This window comes from Notolepis coatsorum (assembly GCF_963971535.1).
Source record: "Notolepis coatsorum genome assembly, chromosome: 11".
Taxonomy (NCBI): domain Eukaryota; kingdom Metazoa; phylum Chordata; class Actinopteri; order Aulopiformes; family Paralepididae; genus Notolepis; species Notolepis coatsorum.
Window position 1 is genome coordinate 49,891,659 of NC_140175.1, and position 19,602 is coordinate 49,911,260.

Consider the following 19,602-nt stretch of genomic DNA (forward strand, 5'->3'; position numbering starts at 1 on the left):
CTGAGAGCTAACGATAGTACTACTAGGAGCTGCGGGCTTCTGGCTACCATTCTGAGAGCTAACAATAGTAGTACTAGGAGCTGCAGGCTTCTGGCTACCATTCTGAGAGCTAACGATAGTAGTACTAGGAGCTGCGGGCTTCTGGCTACCATTCTGAGAGCTAACGATAGTAGTACTAGGAGCTGCTGGCTTCTGGCTACCATTCTGAGAGCTAACGATAGTAGTACTAGGAGCTGCGGGCTTCTGGCTACCATTCTGAGAGCTAACGATAGTAGTACTAGGAGCTGCAGGCTTCTGGCTACCATTCTGAGAGCTAACGATAGTAGTACTAGGAGCTGCAGGCTTCTGGCTACCATTCTGAGAGCTAACGATAGTAGTACTAGGAGCTGCAGGCTTCTGGCTACCATTCTGAGAGCCAACGATAGTAGTACTAGGAGCTGCGGGCTTCTGGCTACCATTCTGAGAGCTAGCGCTTTACGGTATTTTCACAGCACTGTCGCAACATTACCGTAAAGCTGAACACATACACAAGTTAGCTCTCAGAATAGCCAGTTAGCCCGCAGCACCAGCAACGGCAAGCGTGTCTCATTTAATTTCCACCACTGAAGCTGGTTTTCCCCCTATCGTTTGCGTCCTTCTGTGTGTAGACAACCAGCTCTGCGTGTGCTCGCTCCACTAGTGAGGACTGGTCTCGCCCTCTGCTGGCGCCTGCTGTGTGTGCACTACAACCAACCACTGTCAAAACTCTGTTTCAGTGTAATGGAAACTGAAACGCATCTGTGATTTTGACTGTATTGATTTTCAATACCGTCGGTATTTCTAAATACCCTGGTATACCGTCATACCGCCCAAGCCTAGTCCGTACCAAGTAATGATCTGATCATTACTTTTACAGTATATAATTACACTGTTAGTTGGAGGTCGCTGGACAAAAGTAATTGCAATATAATACATGTATCTCCATTTTTGAGAGAGCTAGCATCTTTCCATGTGTTAAAAAGGGCATCTTCTCTATGATATTGTATCAGGTAATGTGGTGGGCCTTGTCTGTCTGATATTGCGGTGGATTGCATTGTGTGTAGGGATGCCCCGATCGATCGGCCAGCGATCGGTATCGGCCGATATTCAGTATAAATATGAGATTGGTGAATTCCGATAATGCTTTATTTTCGCCGATCGTGAAAACCGATCGAAAAACATGATCCAATTCTTAGCGGAGATCTCACTTGCTGACTTCTGTAGACACACAGAGCTGCAAACTGCCGCGCCTCCTCCTCCTCCTGCCCCTCCCTTACCCGTGTAAACACAGAGGAGGCTCCTCTGCTATAGTCTAGTTTCAAGTTTCAAGTTTCTTTAATATTTGTCATACAGAAGTACAGAATACTTTTATACAAAATGCTTCTTACTGTTACGCTCCAGAGACTGTGCAAGACAAGATAAGTATGAAATAAAATAACATAGTAAAATTAGAAGTAAAAAAATGAGGTCACAGTGTTCAGTTTAGACATATGTACAATGTTCGATGCAGAATAGACGTAGTTACCATACAATATACAATACTGTGCAGTGTACTAATATACAATACTATATAGTGCAAGGCAGAAATGGGACGAGGTGCAATTTAGGTACAATTCACAGTAGGTGTACGAGTTGTAGTGCAAATCCTTTATCAATAAATATAAAGTGTAAAGTGTGTTTGTGTGATCTAAAGTGTGGAGAGTGGGTGCTGCAGTGTGTTGTTTGTTTGAGTGAGTGTGTGCGTGTGGGTGTGTGTGCTGTGTGCATTTGATGGTTGTTGCATAGTGTTTATTGTTCGTTTAGCAGCCTGATGGCCTGGGGATAGAAGCTTCTTCTGAGTCTTTCTGTGCTCTCCTTAAGACTCCGGTATCGCTTGCCTGACCGCAGCAGTTCAAAGAGGCAGTTGTTCGGGTGGCTCGAGTCCTTAATAATTCTCTTAGCCTTCCCCTTGCACCGCTTGTTGTAAATGTTCTGGAGGGTGGGAAGCCCCCCTCCAATTGTGCGTTCGGCTGAACGTGTCACTCTTTGTAGTCTGCTACGGTCTTGTGCAGTGCTATTCCCAAACCAGGAGGTGATGTTGCCGGTCAGGATGCTCTCTATTGTACATGAGTAGAAGTTCCTAAGGATCTTCTGACTGACTTGGAACTTCCTTAGGCGCCTGAGGAAGTAGAGGCGTTGTCGTGCCTTCTTCACAACACTGTCAATGTGTGTGGTCCATGTCAAGTCCTCGGATATGTGGGCTCCGAGGTACTTGAAACTGTTCACTCTCTCAACCGGTGCCCCGTCGATGCTGAGGGGGCTGTAGTCCTTGACCCCCGACCTCCTGAAGTCCACAATCATCTCTTTTGTTTTGCTGACGTTCAGGGAGAGGCAGTTCTCCTGACACCACTGTGACAGGTTCTTTACCTCTTCCAGGTAGGCCCTTTCGTCGTTGGCAGAGATCAGGCCCACCACTACTGTGTCATCAGCAAATTTGATGATGGTGTTGTTGTAGAGCCATATGAAATCCGCGTTCACGGAATCGCGGACGGAATCGCGGAATTAACCAATAAAAATGCAAAACGTGGAATATTGCAGAATTTGGCCTAATCTGGACTGAAATTTCGTTTTTGGGTGGAACGTTTGGTGCACACGCGACCGGGGAGGCGGGGACGCTACAGCGTGTTACACACAACACAGCCGCGGTGCTCAAGCGTCTGGCTACATCGTCAAGAAGCTAAACAATTCCACAATAAGCCCTCAATTCAGAGCAGAACAGTATCCTAATTACTTTTATGCCTCCGGTGATAAGGTGTTTTGCTAATTCTGTCAACGTTCCGTGGACTGGACCCGCAAAAACACTTGCGACACTATTGTGATTAAATAGCTATAACGTTAGGACGTTTAGCTTCTAGCTAAATCGAGTGCACCCATCCATTTGTGACCGACAGAAACATCCATTTAATGCAAACGATTGTCATTATACACTGCCCTTTATAAACTAAATACACTTAAATAGCTATGTAACGTTATAGGACTATCTATGGAAATTATAGCTTCTAGAAGTTCTAGCTAAATCTGGTGCACCCATTCATTTGTTTAATGCAAACGATTGTCATTATACACTGCCCTTTATAATCTAAATAAACTTAAATGGCTATGAAACGTTACAGTACATAGGACTATAGATGGAAATGATAGCTTCTTGCTAAATCTAGTGCATCCATCCATTTGTTTAATGCAAACGATTGCCATTATACACTGTCCTTTATAAACGAAATAAACTAAACTAAAGGTGCCTAAATTATGCATTACTATATTTCATCACAATATAATAGATATAGCTAGGTTACTGACATTGTCATTGTGATAATGTCAGTAGTAGCTAGCTGTATCTATTGTTTACACTTGAAATATGTATTTGTATTTTGTCACAATATTAATTGAAAAATATTGTGTAAAATTTAACTGTATTTCTGAGTTGCAGCACTTAAAAACATTAAATGGACTGTTATATCTTATTCAATTGTGGAAATGTATTCATTCCCACTTATTAGACACTATTTCTGATGGTAAAATGAGCATAAAAGGCTAAATACAGAATTCTGAAATATTAAAACGGAAAAAATGGAATTTGGGAAAAAATAAAATGGAATTTGGAAAATAATAAAACGGATTTCATATGGCTCTATGTTGTTGTTCCGCTGTGCTACGCAGTCATGTGTGTACAGGGAGTAGAGGAGGGGGCTCAGAACACAGCCCTGGGGGGCCCCTATGTTGAGCGTGATGGATGAGGAGGTGCAGTTGCCGGCTCTTACCACCTGGGGTCTGCCCGTCAGGAAGTCCAAGACCCACTGGCAGAGGTCATAGTTCAAGCCCAGGTCCCTGAGCTTGACTATGAGTTTGGAGGGGACTATGGTATTGAATGCTGAGCTGTAGTCGATGAACAGCATTCTCACATAGTTCCCCTGCCTCTTGTCCAGGTGTGATGCTGCTGTGTGCAGCACATGGGCTATGGCGTCCTCCGTGGACCTGTTGGGGCGATATGCAAATTGCAGAGGGTCCAGGTTGATGGGGAGGGAGGAACAGATGTAGCCCTTCACTAGCTTCTCAAAGCACTTCATGGCTATGGAGGTGAGGGCTACAGGGCGGTAGTCGTTGAGGCAAGCGGGCGTAGATTTTTTGGGTACAGGGATGATGGTGGACTTCTTCAGACAGGTGGGGATGACAGCCTGTTCCAAGGACAGGTTGAAGATGTCAGTGAATACCGGGGCCAGTTGGTCGGCACAGACTTTTAGGACGCGGCCGGGGATGCCGTCCGGTCCTGCTGCCTTCCTGATATTCACCTTTTTAAAGATCCGTCTCACCTCATGCTCTGTTACCCTGAACACTGAGTCTCCATCAGCAGACCCCCCCCCCCCCCCCCCCATTGCCGTGGTTTGTAGGCTGGTGTTGTTATTCACAGCCTCAAACCTCGCATAGAAGGAATTGAGATCATTTGCTAAGGAGATGTCACTGTTCAGTTTGAGGGGGGTGCCTTTGTAGTCTGTCATTGTTCTGAGGCCCTGCCACATGCCTCTAGAGTCAGCCTGTTCAAACTGAAGTTCAACTTTATCCCTGTAACGCCGTTTTGCCTCTTTTACTGCTCTCCTGACGTTGTATCTTGCCATCTTGTGGTCTTCCATGTTGCCTGTCACCAGCCCGGTGTTGTATGCTGATGTGCGCACTTTCAGAGCCTCACGGACGGATTTGTCTACCCAGGGATTTTGATTTGGGTAGATTTTAATTTTGGTGGAGGGGATTGTTTCTTCTACCAGAGTACAGACATAGTCAATTACCGTTTCGGTGTATTCGTTAATATTGGCTGTGTTATCACGGAATACACTCCAGTCTGTGCATTCAAGTGCAGCTTGGAGTGACTCCTCTGACGTCACGGCCCAACGCTTAACCTCTCGCGAGACCACCGGCGTTCGCTTGAGACTTTGTTTGTACTTTGGCAAAAGAAAGATGGCGGCGGGGGTCAGCATCCTTTACTATCAAAAGAGCCACTTTTCCCCCGTCCCACAAAATAAAATGCTCAGGGAGCCGCACAACCTATTTACCCTTAAAATGAAGATAACAGTGTATAACATTTTATATATCCCCAAGCATACCCCACATTTAGCATAAAACGCCTGACAATTGCATACCCAAAGTAATTTGCGATTTATTATACTTTATACTTATAGCACACAGTTTGTTGCATTAATGGGATTATAAAGCAACAAAAAGAAAAGTTTTGACTTTTTAATTGCTGTTTTTACCTGTTATAACAAAGGAAAACCTCAAACTCTTATGAAGTGGAGAAAAAATACTGGCTGTGTAGACCTATTTTTTTATAAAAAAAACAGAAGAGGAGACAAAACACTGGTGTCTGTAGACCGACTTTGAAATAAAACCCTGAACTATTCAGGTATATTTGAGTCCTTCCCTTATTTGTGGAACATTTATAAAATAAAAGTAGTCCACTTTGAAAAAAGACTACCATGTGTACTGTAGACCTACTTTGAAATAAAACACAGAAAAGGAGAAAACACTTACATCTGTAAACCTACTTTGAAATAAAACCCTGAACTATGCAGCTCTATTAGAGTCCTTCCCTTATTTGTGGAAAATCTATAAAATAAAAAGTAAATTTTTCGTTGTTCGCAAATTTCGCACCACATATCAGGCATACAGGTAAGCCTTTTGTTCACTAAATATCTTAGTTGATGAAATATATTTTCATTTCAGTAATTTATATTTTTTTTGGGCCAGGGAGCCGCAGCTGATTGGCTAAAGAGCCGCATGCGGCCTCGAGGCCGCAGGTTGCCGACCACTGGTCTAGTGCATGGGACCGTGAGCTAACGTTAGCTACCTAGCTATCGTTACTGTTTAAACAGAATGACCCAGTCAACTATTCACTTTTAGTTTAATACATGAGGCATTGTCTAACGGTATCTAGCCGGCTAGCTACTGATAGCTCCTGATATCAACAAATGCTCCGCCTCCAGCAATAGTCTAGTAGTGTATGTTGATACCTCCGTTAGCTCACGTTAGCTCACGTTAGCTCACTGTTCAAAACGAAATGTCCTATTAAACTAAATAGTTCACTGAGGCGTTGTCTTAACGTTATCTAGCCGGCTAGCAGTAGCTACAGATAGCTCCTGATATCAATGTCTTATAACATTGATTCGATGCGTATACGAGCCCCGGCTTGCATCGCAGTCACGAACGGGGCTAGCTGAGGGAGTAGGGTATATCTGCAGAGCCGCAGATATACCCTGCTGAGGGCATGCTGAATGTGATTTGACCAAAGCAGAGTATACACACAGTGGAGATAGCGAGCATTTTGACTTGTTGTGTGGTGGCGATGTCTCGCAGATAATACAACTACAAGTATAATTATATAATATATATATTTTATAAAAAAAAACGTATATATTTAAAAAAAAATATATATTATTATTATATAAAAACGATCTGTATCGGATCGGTATCGGCCGATATGGCTCAAGACGATCGGTGATCGGTATCGGTGGAAAAAAACGTGATCGGGACATCCCTAATTGTGTGGTTTGCAATACATATATATATTAGGGATGCACCGACTATACGGCCACCGAAAATTATCGGCCGAAAATGGTTCAAAAAGGCTTTCGGCCAAAAGGGTTTTAGCAGCGAAAAAATATCACAGAATGTCAAAGAACAGGGTTACGTTCGTAACCTAACGTGTTGTTGTGATGACATAATCAAAACGCGGCTTCAGTCATTACATGCGCAACGTGTAACCTTGAGCTCTTCAGTCATGCGTTCTACAGCCTGTGATAACTCCTCTTGCGAGTCGCGCTGTTTCTATGTAAACTCTGCGAGCAACACGTCCAATAAATGCGTCTTTAACATGCTTTATATCCTCGCCATTACTATTATGCCCGTTGCGGTTACATTTTTTAACTAACGTTAGCGTTAAGCTAGCAGGGATGTGATTTTTCCGTTTTTAACCTGATTTCCGGTTTTTCGGACCAAAAATCTAAAAAATATATGAAAAAAATATTCATAAAAAAAATCAAAATCAAATTTATTTATAGGGCCCGACAACACACGTTAATGTCCCCATGGGCCGTACACGTCTTCTTTAAACAAGTCAAGAAGAAAACATAACAATAAGTCAAGAACAGAACAAGAACACCATAAGGTCCAAACATTTTTAGATGAATGCAAGGTAAGGAAAAACTCACTAAAACCTAACAATAGGGGAAAAAAAGCTCCACAGGCAGTGTGGAGGAGAGAAACCTTAGAAGGGCCATTCAAGGGGGGATCTCCCTTCTTAGATGTTGGTGATAGTAGTGTTGCAGACGGACAGTTGGTAAGCATGCACTCATGTGTGTGGTGAAACACAGATGAGTGCATGCAATAGCAAAAAAATAAAAATTGTTAATTTTTTTAATTAAAAAATTAAATAATATGTTTTGATTATTTTTCCACCTGGTCTAAGTGAAACGCGAAAGCAACGTTTATCAGACCTGCTATTTTTGCATAACAGATTTTCATTGGCTATCGATAATGTTAGCAGTTTTGTTGAGTGGTGCGAGATGCTGTAAAGACGTCAACACTAGGGGTGCACCGATATATCGGTCGGGTATCGGTATCGGCCGATAAGTGCCTTGTTGACTGCCATCGGCCTGTCGGCCGATAAGCTCAAATGTGCCGATGGCAGTGGCCGATAAATATTCATCAATTTGTGTCGCGTCAATCTGGCCCACGCCAGGGTTTCCGTTAGATTTTTTTTTTGCAGGTCTGAGTGTCCGGTAGATTTCAATCTACCGGACAAATGGGATAAATTCCGGTCAGAGTTTATTGAGCTTAACACTTTGACTGCCGGGAGCCGTCTTTAGACGTCTTTGCTGGCCATGCTAAAGTTGCCGGGGGACGCTGTACGTCGTCTTTATATCAATATTTCAAAAATCTGCGATCGGATTCATAATGTCCCTCCGCTGGCCTGAGATCCACCAGCAGGACCCACTGAGCTCTCTGGCGGTTCAGGAGCGCCATCTGGTGGCCGATCGGCGCAAGCGCTTAACAGGAAGCGCAGTAGAGGTTTTGCTAGACGTCCGTATTGCTTCCGGCCACTCGGTACATGTCCCGTGACTCTAGCTCGTCACACTACATAGCGATCGATTGCCAATAACTCGATAAACAACATGATTTGGACGTATATACCATTATACAAGCTGGAGATGGACCGGGTAATAATATATCCCATAATGATAAAATTTCTACTCGACGACGATCGCCCAACGGCGCGCGGAGACTGGGGTGAGTTTCAGCGTGTAACGTTACCGTCTTCGATAATAACTGATATTATCAACATTTGACCCACATTAGATGATTGGTATAACGCTGCCCACGGAATTATAAACGCCCCCTCGCCCATCCGGTCAACATCAGATGACGTGTAGTAACTTCTAGAAGTACGTCTAGTTGGAATTTTTTATATCGCGCTGATTGCCATCAAACTGTATTTCATCATCAATATAATGCATTTGGGGCTATATATCACGTTCTGGAGAAAGCTGCAGAAAGAGATGAAAACATACTTATACATTAGACCATACTTTACTATGAATATGTGAATGAAAAAGTTTAACGTTGCTACACAATGAACAATACATATAGGACTTTGAATGGGCCCTAATAATGGCAATGTAGCAATAGAATTTAAAAAGTTATAGCCCTGCAAAGAAGGGGACTTTCTCCATAGACAAATAGCGCTGGCAATCTATGGTATATCATTAATTTAACCTTAGGCAACCAAAGTGTTAAAAACAATTGATAGGCCTATATAAAGAATGACATCATCAAGGCATTTATAATATTTTAACTTAAAACTAGGCTACTTTTGCGTATATACAGTCATTAATATATTCCAAATAAAATAAGTCCCTCGAGACTTCGTGCTGCTGTCGACTTGAGGTGTCGGTGGGCAGTCTGCCCGACCTTAATAAACAGCAGTCTGTTATAATCACATTTTTATGAGCTAACGAATTCCGTTATATTAGACATTTGTATTAATTATATCAAGCGAAGAACTGAGAAATTTGGCAGAGAGAGACGGCAACATTATCGTGGGTTTGCGTGATGTATATCTCCACCTCCCAACGACTTTTCAAAGTTTGAACGCGCGTGGGCCAGCGTTTCCGTTAGCCGGTAATTACCGGTATTTGACCGGCAAAATCTGTTGAAGTCCGACATATTTAATCTCTCCGGTCATAATGTCCTGTGAAAATAATTCCCTCTAAAACACAATTTGATTATTTGAATTGTATTAAAATAGGCTAAAATTAAATAGCCTATGCGATGAACGAAACAATCATTTGTTTCATCGTTGCTTCACCAAGCAGCCGGTCTAATAATGACATCCTGTTGTCAGCGCGAGCTGGCTGCTGATATATTTACGTGAAGCATGGAGCAGCAGTGTTTTTAGGTCCGGTCTGGAAACCGCTCAGCAGCGCCCCCACCCAACAGCTGAATTGCCAATGGCTGAATTGGAGTACTGCACCCTGCCGGCCGGCAGATGGATGCTTCTCGCAAATATATCAGCAGCCAGCTCGCGCTGACAACAGGATGTCATTATTAGACCGGTTGCTTGGTGAAGCAACGATGAAACAAATGTAATGATTGTTTGTTTCGTTCATCGCATAGGCTATTTAATTTTAGCCTATTTTAATACAATTCAAATAATCTAATTGTGTTTAGAGGGAATTATTTTCACCGGACATTATGACCGGAGAGATTAAATATGTCGGACTTCAACAGATTTTGCCGGTCAAATACCGGTAATTACCGGCTAACGGAAACGCTGGCCCACGCGCGTTCAAACTTTGAAAAAAAGTTTCAGTCAAGCGACCTGCACAAGGCCGCCCCCACACACACGTTTTTACATTGCTTCCCCCACGAGGTATTTTATCCTGGCATTCATTGCAGATGGCATTTGTTGCATCTGTCTCAGACACTTTGTAATAGTTCCACACCGCCGACATGTTTTAGGTGAACATTGTTACTCAGCTGATAGAGTTGTACCCTTCCTGATGACTTGTCGTACAGAACTTGTAAGTCGCTTTGGATAAAAGCGTCAGCTAAATGTAAATGTAGGTTAGTTAACATGCAACAATGACATCAACTCCGCTGAGAATTGGCTGAAGTTTTTCGTGTCATCGATCGGTTTTCGCAATCGGCGACTAGAAAGCCTTATCAGAATTCCCCAATCTCATATTTATACTGAATATCGGCCGATACCGATCACTGGCTGCTGATCGATCATGGCATCCCGAATAAATAACTCTAGTAGTGAATTAAAAGCATGTAATTTGTTTGTTTGATCTCAGGAGCTGGAGGAGGGAGTAATGACGTCCAGTGGTGCTTCTCCCAGGTGAAGGGGGCCATCGATGATGACGTGGCTGAAGGTAAGAGATCTAATACAGGCTGAAGGTAAGAGCTCTGATGCAGGCAGGCTGAAGGTAAGAGCTCTGATACAGACAGGTTGAAGGTAAGAGCTCTGATACAGGCAGGCTGAAGGTAAGAGCTCTGATACAGGCAGGCTGAAGGTAAGAGCTCTGATACAGGCAGGCTGAAGGTAAGAGCTCTGATACAGGCAGGCTGAAGTAGGGCTGGGCGATATGACCAAAAACGTTATCGCGATAAAATTATAAAATTATTTTCATATAATTCGATATCGATAATACTCTCTTCCGCCACAATATATTGAAACGAGGTCCACTGTATATCCCACACTACCATAAACGTGGCCTCAGAATTCAAAACACACACATACTCGGCACGTAAATATATAAAAACAGCGACGTGCAAGCTAGTTAACCTAGCCAGCCTGTTGGTTCTAAGCGGAGTATTCCATGACAATGTGCTAAATATGACACTAAAATACTCTCTTCCGCCACAATATATTGAAACGGCGTCCACTGTATATCCCACACTACCATAAACGTGGCCTCAGAATTCAAAACACACACATACTCGGCACGTAAATATATAAAACAATGCCGTGGAAGCTAATTAGCCTAGCAAGCCTTGTTGAGTGAGTCCTACCTCCTTCCGGGTCTCGGCCATCTCCTTCACTGATTGGTTGTTAGCTGTTGTGCGTAAGTACGTCATCACGTAACGCTGGTTGTTGTTAGTGAGTGTGTTGAGCCGAGGCTGAACGGAGGAGATACTATTGGAACGGAGCCAAGCTTGGAAAATCGATATATCTAAACTTTGCGACCACGTTTCATGTTTATTTCGAGGAAATAATTTATCGCGATAGTTATCGTTATCGTTTTATCGCCCAGCCCTAGGCTGAAGGTAAGACCTCTGATACAGGCAGGCTGAAGGTAAGCTTGGATGGTTTAACTGTTGCGGTGATGTTCTCCACAGATGTCATCATTAAATGTGCTGCAAGTAGTTTGTTAAAATATATGTTAACCTCTTAACTCTTTGACTGCCACGCTGTTTTTCCATCTTTACTCCCTAGAGCCAGCTTTTTTGACAATTTTCACGATGTTTGCAGAGTATCGTATATTCTATAATCTATATTATAGCTATGGAGACAATATTATGGCTCATTTGACAGGCACTATTTATACTCCAACAGGGAAAAAAACATTTATTTCTACATGCCTTCATTCGTGTGCTATCCCATGCTGAAAATCGTACCGTTTCAAAATAATCCAGTCTAGTTTTCTGGAACGCGAGATATGATGCGTGTTGTGCAGCATGCGCATTTTAGTGAAAGTTTCTCGCCTGAAACCTATTTTATTTCCAGGTCAAAGGTAAACATGACCATATATAGAATGTTTATATTCACAATAGGGCTGTCTTAAATACTTCGAAGCTTCGTTCGATGGGCATGGGATTCTAATATGAAAATAAAACTACAACAAGCAATGCTGTTTGTTATTTAAGATGAGGTCGGACTCTGCACTGACATATTTGTGTTTATTGTGCTGCTTTTATAAAGCCTCAAATGACTGCTTACAATATTTCATGAAAGCAAAGTGTTTCGTTTGTCTAAGATTTTAAAAGGTTTAAACTTTACAGCACTGACAAAGTTGAACAAAGTTATGTACAAGTCCCACAACATAAAAAAAAAAAAATCAATAAAAAATGTAATACACAACATTATCTCGAAGCTTCGAATTAAAATCGAATCTCGGCCCCGAAGCTTCGAATACCAAAAATATATTCGAAGGTCAGCCCTAAATCACAAAGCCACCAGGGGGGGGGGGGGGGTTGTTTTCCGACACTGGGATCATTACAAAGTTATGTTTTATGATGGGGTTCGGTAAAATAGACATTACCTTTTGTCAGCAGGTCCACCAAAACCTTGTCCACTCTTGTTCCAAGTGTCTTGGGCCAGAACAGGATCAGTAAATATAACCTTAGTTGGCCCGTTAGCAGCGCCAGGGTAACGTTACATCCAGGTAACGTTACATCCAAACAGCCTGTTTGAAAATACTAGAATCCAACATAGTCTGGTGAAAACGCACCTTATCATCCATAAAGTTTAAAGGTCCCATGCATTATAAATGGCTTTTTCCAGTGTTTAGCATTGTTTCCTAGGGGATTATATCAATGTGGTCTGTGTCGTTAATTATCATATTGACTCATCAGTCTAGTCTCGAGTTCACGAGATCTTCCCTCACTCAACTAAGCCGTTCTGATTTGACAGTATTGCTGACGTGAATAAGGTACTGATTTGCATATCTCCGCCCCCTCAACAGCAGAGCGAGTTGGAAATACCTTCACTTCCTCAAAGTGAAGCGAGGCAGAGAACAAGCAAGGGAGAGGGAGAGGAGCTTCTGTCTGGGAAACAAACGCATTTTACACACAACCTGACAGCGCGTGGAGGGACTTCTCCCGGAGCACGCTCATAACACGCATGCATTTTACACGCAACCTGACCGCTCGCGTGGAGGGACTTCTCCCGGAGCACGCGCATAACAAACAACTCATTTTACACACAACCTGACTGCGCGCGTGGAGGGACTTCTCCCGGAGCATGTGCATAACACGCACGCATTTTACACACAACCTGACCGCGCGTGGAGGGACTTCTCCCGGAGCATGCTCATAACTAGGGTTGGGTACAGAGAGTGGTCCTTGACCAGCCTCTCGAAACATTTCATGACCACAGAGGTGAGTGCCACCGGTCTGTAGTCATTTGGACATGTTGGGGAGGGTTTCTTCGGTACAGGGATGATGGTAGACATCTTGAAGCAGGCAGGGACCACTGACTCCGCCAGGGATTGATTAAATATGGCGGTGAACACCGGGGCAAGCTGGTTGGCACAGGACTTAAGTATGCGTCCTGTTATACCATCTGGGCCAGCAGCCTTCCTGGTGTTCACCTGCATAAATGCTCTTCTCACACTGTGTTCCGACAACGAGAGAGCGCCCCCGCCCCCCCGCGGTTGCCCCCCCCCCCTCCACAACAGCCGGCGCTCCAGTGACGTCACTAGCCAGAGGGCTAGCGGCGACACTGTCTACACCGAACCGAGCGTAGAAGGAGTTTAGTTTGTCCGCGAGAGAGGCGTTGTCGCTCCCCATTGAGGGGGCGCTGACTTTGTAGTCAGTTATTGTCTTCAGTCCCCGCCACCGGTTACAATCACTCGGTGCACAGCGCGTACTGTACCGGAGGACCACATTGAGGCGGTACAGTACGTATCCGCGTACGGTTACACCCCTACTAGTTGGATGCCAACATAATTTCTTTGTACTCTGTACGTGTGCAATGACGATACATTTAATTGAATCTAAAACCACTTGTTACCTCATGCGCCTGGATACTGTACAGTGTACCAATCCAATACATAACACCAGGCCTGTACATTGCGACATATATGTCGCACGTGCGACACTGACGTCAGTCTGTGCGATGAATGAATTGACTTCAGTAGCACTGGTGCGATGGCCCGTGGAGCAAGCAAAAAAAAATAAAGTGTGACGGTAAATTGAATGGACCACAGCGCCACGCTATCCACTTGGTACTTGTAGTCTCGTGCGATTAAAAACAATGTCCCGTCTCGCGTAGAGTCCATAATCAAACACCAAATCCCATAATCCCTAGCGAACAATATCCCCGCGACTAAGTTGCGAGCTCAATGTTCACTGACTGGGTGACTTCGACAAGATGAAGCGCTTTTTTAAGGTATTAAATCCAACAAAAGAAGTACAAGATCAAAACCCCAAACGAGCCCGAGAGGGACCACCGTTAATAGAAACGAGACAAAAGGAGAAGATTAACAAGATGTACAGATATAACGCAGAGTGGGAAAATGATTTTCCGTGGATATTTTTTAATGAGGAAGCACAGCTATTATTATTCTGTCACTGGTGCCGGGAGACTCCGGAAAAGATCCGATCAGAGAATCCCTTGACTCGCGGGTAACAATATCCTAAAAAGGGATAACATTAATAAACACAATACGTCCCATCGACACATTCTTGCCCGGGATGCCTTCAACGCTAAACAAACTCCTGAGCGCGGGCCGGCACCCTCTTGCACTCGCTGAGTAAACAGACGACCAGAGCGGATGATGCTGATCTCCGTGAGGTAAAGTTTAAGATGAATGTGGCATATTGCATCGCCAAGGAAGAAATGCTGTTCACTAAATTTAAGCCGCTAATTTTACTCTGTAAAAAGAACTCCATCGTATGGCTACTTAAATTCCCCTCCGGGATCAATAAAGTATTAATTATCTATCAATCAATCTATCTATCTAATAACGAGACAATATGCAAATAAGGTAATAATAATAATAATTCATTTTATTTATAAAGCCCTTTTCATTCATGCAGAGTTCCTTGTACTTAGTTCTGATTAATGCAATAGTGTGTGTGTGTGTGTGTGTGTGTGTGTGTGTGTGTGTGTGTGTGTGTGGATCTGAAAAAGTGGCCAGCAGACATGCTGGAACTGTGACACGTGTGCAGTGCACACACACACACACACGCACGCACACACACACACACGAATAATTATAATAATAATAATAATAATAATAATAATAATAATAATAATAATACATTTATTTATTTGGTTCCACAAATATGTACAGGTGTTTGTATGCATTATATCTATTTGTTATGTTGGTTTCTAGGTGTTTCTAGGTTGGTTTCTAGCTTTCCCTGTAATCTGAGTCCACACCAGCGCTGCCTGGTCTCGGACTGCTTCATATCGGTTATATGGTTATGTCCTTGTTCTTTTTGTTTTACATTATGGGCAAATAAAGAAAGAATTTGTCTAAAAGCATTTCTTGTTAAAGTTTGGATTTTGTGTGCCCTGTATGCAAGATTCATGTCCCTTGCCAGTCACATACCTATTTAAGTAATGAACTGCACTACTTGTGGTTGTTTTTAGAGATTTTAGAGACGTTTTATACTCGTGCTACAAGATTTTGGCCTGTGCTACAAAACTATCAACCTCTGTAGCACCAGTGCTATGTGCAAAAAAAGTTAACGTACAGCCCTGCATAACACAAGTGTTTTTTTAATTAAATTAGCCTTTTCTTTGTTTCTCTATTCTTGCTGATGCTGATTTATCCTGCACATGGGACTGTAATTAAAAACTTAATCCAATTTATATATATATATATATATATATATATATGTATTAGAGCTGGGCCGTTAACGGCGTTAACGTGCTGCGTTAACGCTATACTAGTATCGCGCGATAATATAATTAACGCATTAATCTAAAAAAAAAAAAAAAAATGTTTTTTTTTTTTTTTTTTTACCTTATTTACCCAGGGTAGGTTCGCTGAGCACAGATGCTCTTTTTCAGGAACGCCCTGCTTCACATTCATACAGTTCCATTCACACCTGGGAGCTGCCCAGTACAACCACAGTTGACACCATTGGCCACTGAGCAACTCCACTGGAGCAGTTGATTCAAGCCATGTCACATAGTTCAAGTTTGAAATGATTCTTTCTGTTTTGCTCCTGAGAGTGTGCTAGATACTGTACTGTACTGGTAATATTATTTATTTGTGTTAACTTCTGAATAAAACAACTTATTAAACACAAGTACATCTTATTGAACATTATTTTGATATTTCATTACCAATTATCATAGCAAAACAGCTTTTTCAAACAGTCTGTAATGCATTTTGGAAACGGGAGATGGGCTCATGGTGTAATGGGCCACCTGGCCTGAGAAACATAAGGAGGAAAGAAAAAGTAAGGACTTACTTCTGGTCATTATTTGGGTAGAACACACATATTTTGAATGCCTTCGGCAGTTTTTTTTATTTTTCTTTTGAGCCATTTTAATCTAGATTAAATCCAGGATTGCAGATAGATTAATCTAGATTAAAAAAATTAATCTATGCCCACCTCTAATATATATATATATATATATATATATATATATATATATATATATATATATATATATAAAAAGATTCCTCTTCTCACCTCTGGTCATTAAGGGTGTAATGGTACATGTATTCATACCGAACTGTTTCGTACAGGACGTTCGGTGCACGTGTGAACCAAATGAATAGTCTAGCTTTAATCATGCATGTGCAGAACGGAAAATTGTGTGCGGAACATAAATTCACAACTCTTGAGTTGTTATTATATTATTATATAATAATCAACAGTAGTGGGCTGTGTTAACAAGAAATACATTGGTTAAAATGTAATGCATCACCCACATTGTGACCAGCAAGTAATAAGGAGTACAAGGGCCAAAAACAACAGCATGAAGATGGGACATTTAGTAAATCATCAACAAGCAGGTCACCTAATAATTATGTGCTGGGAACAAAGCATTCCAAGCTAAATATATTTATGTATGGACAAGACAAAAGATCTGGAGTGACCTGTGAGTGTGTTCACTCTGGTAACCTGCTATTTCTAATGCATTAATTTGACAATGCCATACACGGCACCTTCTAAATGTCTGATTCTCAACCATCAAGCATAGAATTGGGGGGTGGGGGGGGGGGGGGGGGGTGGGGTTGTGTATTAGGGATGTGATAATGTTTAGACAAATTTTCCACAGGTTCTCCATGTCGACATTAGCAGTAGTAATCAGACATTTTTGTTTTTTTTTCTTTTCTAATGGTCTATTCAAAACATTCTAAACTTGGAACGGATAGACATTTTACGGAAGGGCGTCTGGGTAGTATAGAGGTCTAAGCCTACCACTGTAGAGTAAGGCTACACGATTTAGAGAGAGTGCTATTTCTGAACTCAGACCTACAAACTGTGATTTTTATATATAACAAGAAAAAATAGGCCTGTCAATATTAACGCATTCATTATTTAAAAAACAAAATTCAATCTTAACCTGTTCCACCTGTGGTGAAAATCTGCCTAAAATATATACCTAGGTAAATGGAATATTGCTCCACTTCTACAAGGACCATTTGCATATTCTTGGTATCTAGGGACATCTATCTCAGGGAATGTATTCAGTGTCAGAAATATTGTGTCTATTACTAGGCTTGCTTAAATTGTGATGAAACAAAGGAGAATATGAATTATGATTTTTCTTTACATCTTTGACAGTGAATAACACCATGCTAATAATGACCAAACATTAAAAACGGCCACTGATCTCGTTCAGTACCTTCTTGAGCTCATGTGTACAAAATCTAAGGAAATTAATAAAGGGAAGATGATTAAACAGAAGGTTCTGTAGATACAGTACTGAATTCTCCCATCCGGACCAATGCAATTTGAAATATTATTATAGAATATAAAATAGGAGGCTTATAAATTACCTTATTATAGCCAATTCGCAAATTTTTATATATATTAAGGCCGGGCCGTTAACGCAATTACCGGGCTAAGTTAACTGCAGACTATTATCGCGCAATAATACAATTGCCGCCGTTAATCTATTCTCAAATACCTGGTTGAATTACTCTTGTGTGTGCGTAGAACTCGATACGTTGTTGGGGGCATGTTTCTTTACTACTACACTCGCGTCGGTCTGAGAGAAGAATCAAGCATCGGAAATACATTTGGACTGCAGTATTCTGTTGTGGATGGTTAAAACCTTTGTTTACATATTGTAGTGTGGATTAAAACGTTCGTTTATGGACCCGTTTTCTGCCTGGCTCAAATCAAGCTGGCGGGCTCGTTCGAAGTTGAACACAGCTACACAACAAGTCTCTGTAAGTAAGCTAGCTAATGGCTAATGCATCCTTACAGTACTGGCAAGTATTTTCATATCTTAACCAATGTTGCAACTTGCAAGGCGCTTATAATGAAACGTTCCAACGGTGACATCAATTGTTCATCAATTCATTCAACCTAGCGTGCACTTATTTTCAACCTAGAACCTAAGCTCTCTCTCTCTCTCTCTCTCTCTCTCTCTCTCTCCCCCCCTCCCTCCCGTGTTTGTGAGGAAGAAAGGGGGAGAATGAGAGCAAGAGAGATCAGTGGAAACTGTCAAAATGATCAACAGATGTTGACTGTAACAATCTGTAAGGGCATCAATGGGAGCAATAATTTCTTTTTAAAGTAACTAAATAGTTACGTTTCACAGTAACGCATTACTTTTGGGTGTAAGTGACTAGTAAAGTAACTGAGTTACTTGAATGAAGTAACTATTTTTCAGTAACTAGCACAACACTGCGTAGAACACATATTTTGAATGCCTTCGGCAGACTTCAAATGAGCCATTTTAATCTAGATTAACTCCAGGATTGCAGATAGATTAATCTAGATTTTTTTTAGGGAAATTTGTCAAACGTTACCTTTTGTGGCTTATTATCCCAAATAATAACCAGTTATTGAAATAATTCATACATAACTCTGAACCTTGAACCCCTATACAATCTTCCAGGAAGTGTAGTTCTGAAAAATTCCAACGCTGATCGACAGCTATGCATGTCCTCTACAAAATGGCCGCAAAAAGACTACAATTCCCATGGTTAAAAAATATCCAAAATGGTCGCCCTCGCGACTAGACTCCAAATCGAAAAGTTAAATCTATCTAATGACACTTTTAACCTATTGCTAAACTAATGTATTGATGATAATATACATTCTACATGCTGTTGTGACATGTTAGTGATGTTAATACTTGAATACGTTTGAAATTTGAATCGCAAATTTTATACAACAGTCAAAAAAATATTTATTAATGACCAGATGTCATTTTGTCGGGTCGAACAGGTTAACACATTGGGTGCCAACGACGAGAAATCTCGTTGTTGGCCGACATTCGTTAAGTGCCAATGACGAGAAATCTCGCTATTTAATCGTTATTTCTTTTATTAGCGATATCCATTCATTTTTCATCCATCCAGCCTCACGTTATCATTGGGGCTGGCCCTGAGCTCGAAAAGGGCAAATACCGCCCCTATCGTCTCCCGGATGGTATTGCACCCATTGGAATGGAGTCGATGGGAATGCATCAGAAAGAAAAACTCCGGGCTCCACATTTTTACTTCTGAGGCATGTAACCTGAGACTATTGCATCCACTGAGGACACTGGAAGAAGCGTCGATTATGTGTTTCGAGGTATAACGTTGGATCAATAAACGCGATTGATATTTGGAATGGCGATCAGGAATT

General features: G+C 41.8%; 1 protein-coding gene across 1 annotated transcript in view; it reads left to right on the forward strand.

Moving 5' to 3' along the window:
* LOC311237504 (serine/threonine-protein phosphatase 2A 55 kDa regulatory subunit B alpha isoform) overlaps positions 1-19,602 on the forward strand; it is a 118,123-nt gene that overhangs the window by 34,219 nt on the left and 64,302 nt on the right. Inside the window, exon 2 of the mRNA XM_084325428.1 lies at positions 10,401-10,478. Within this exon, the coding sequence (XP_084181554.1) occupies positions 10,401-10,478 (78 nt within the window). The remainder of the gene's footprint in view (positions 1-10,400; positions 10,479-19,602) is intronic.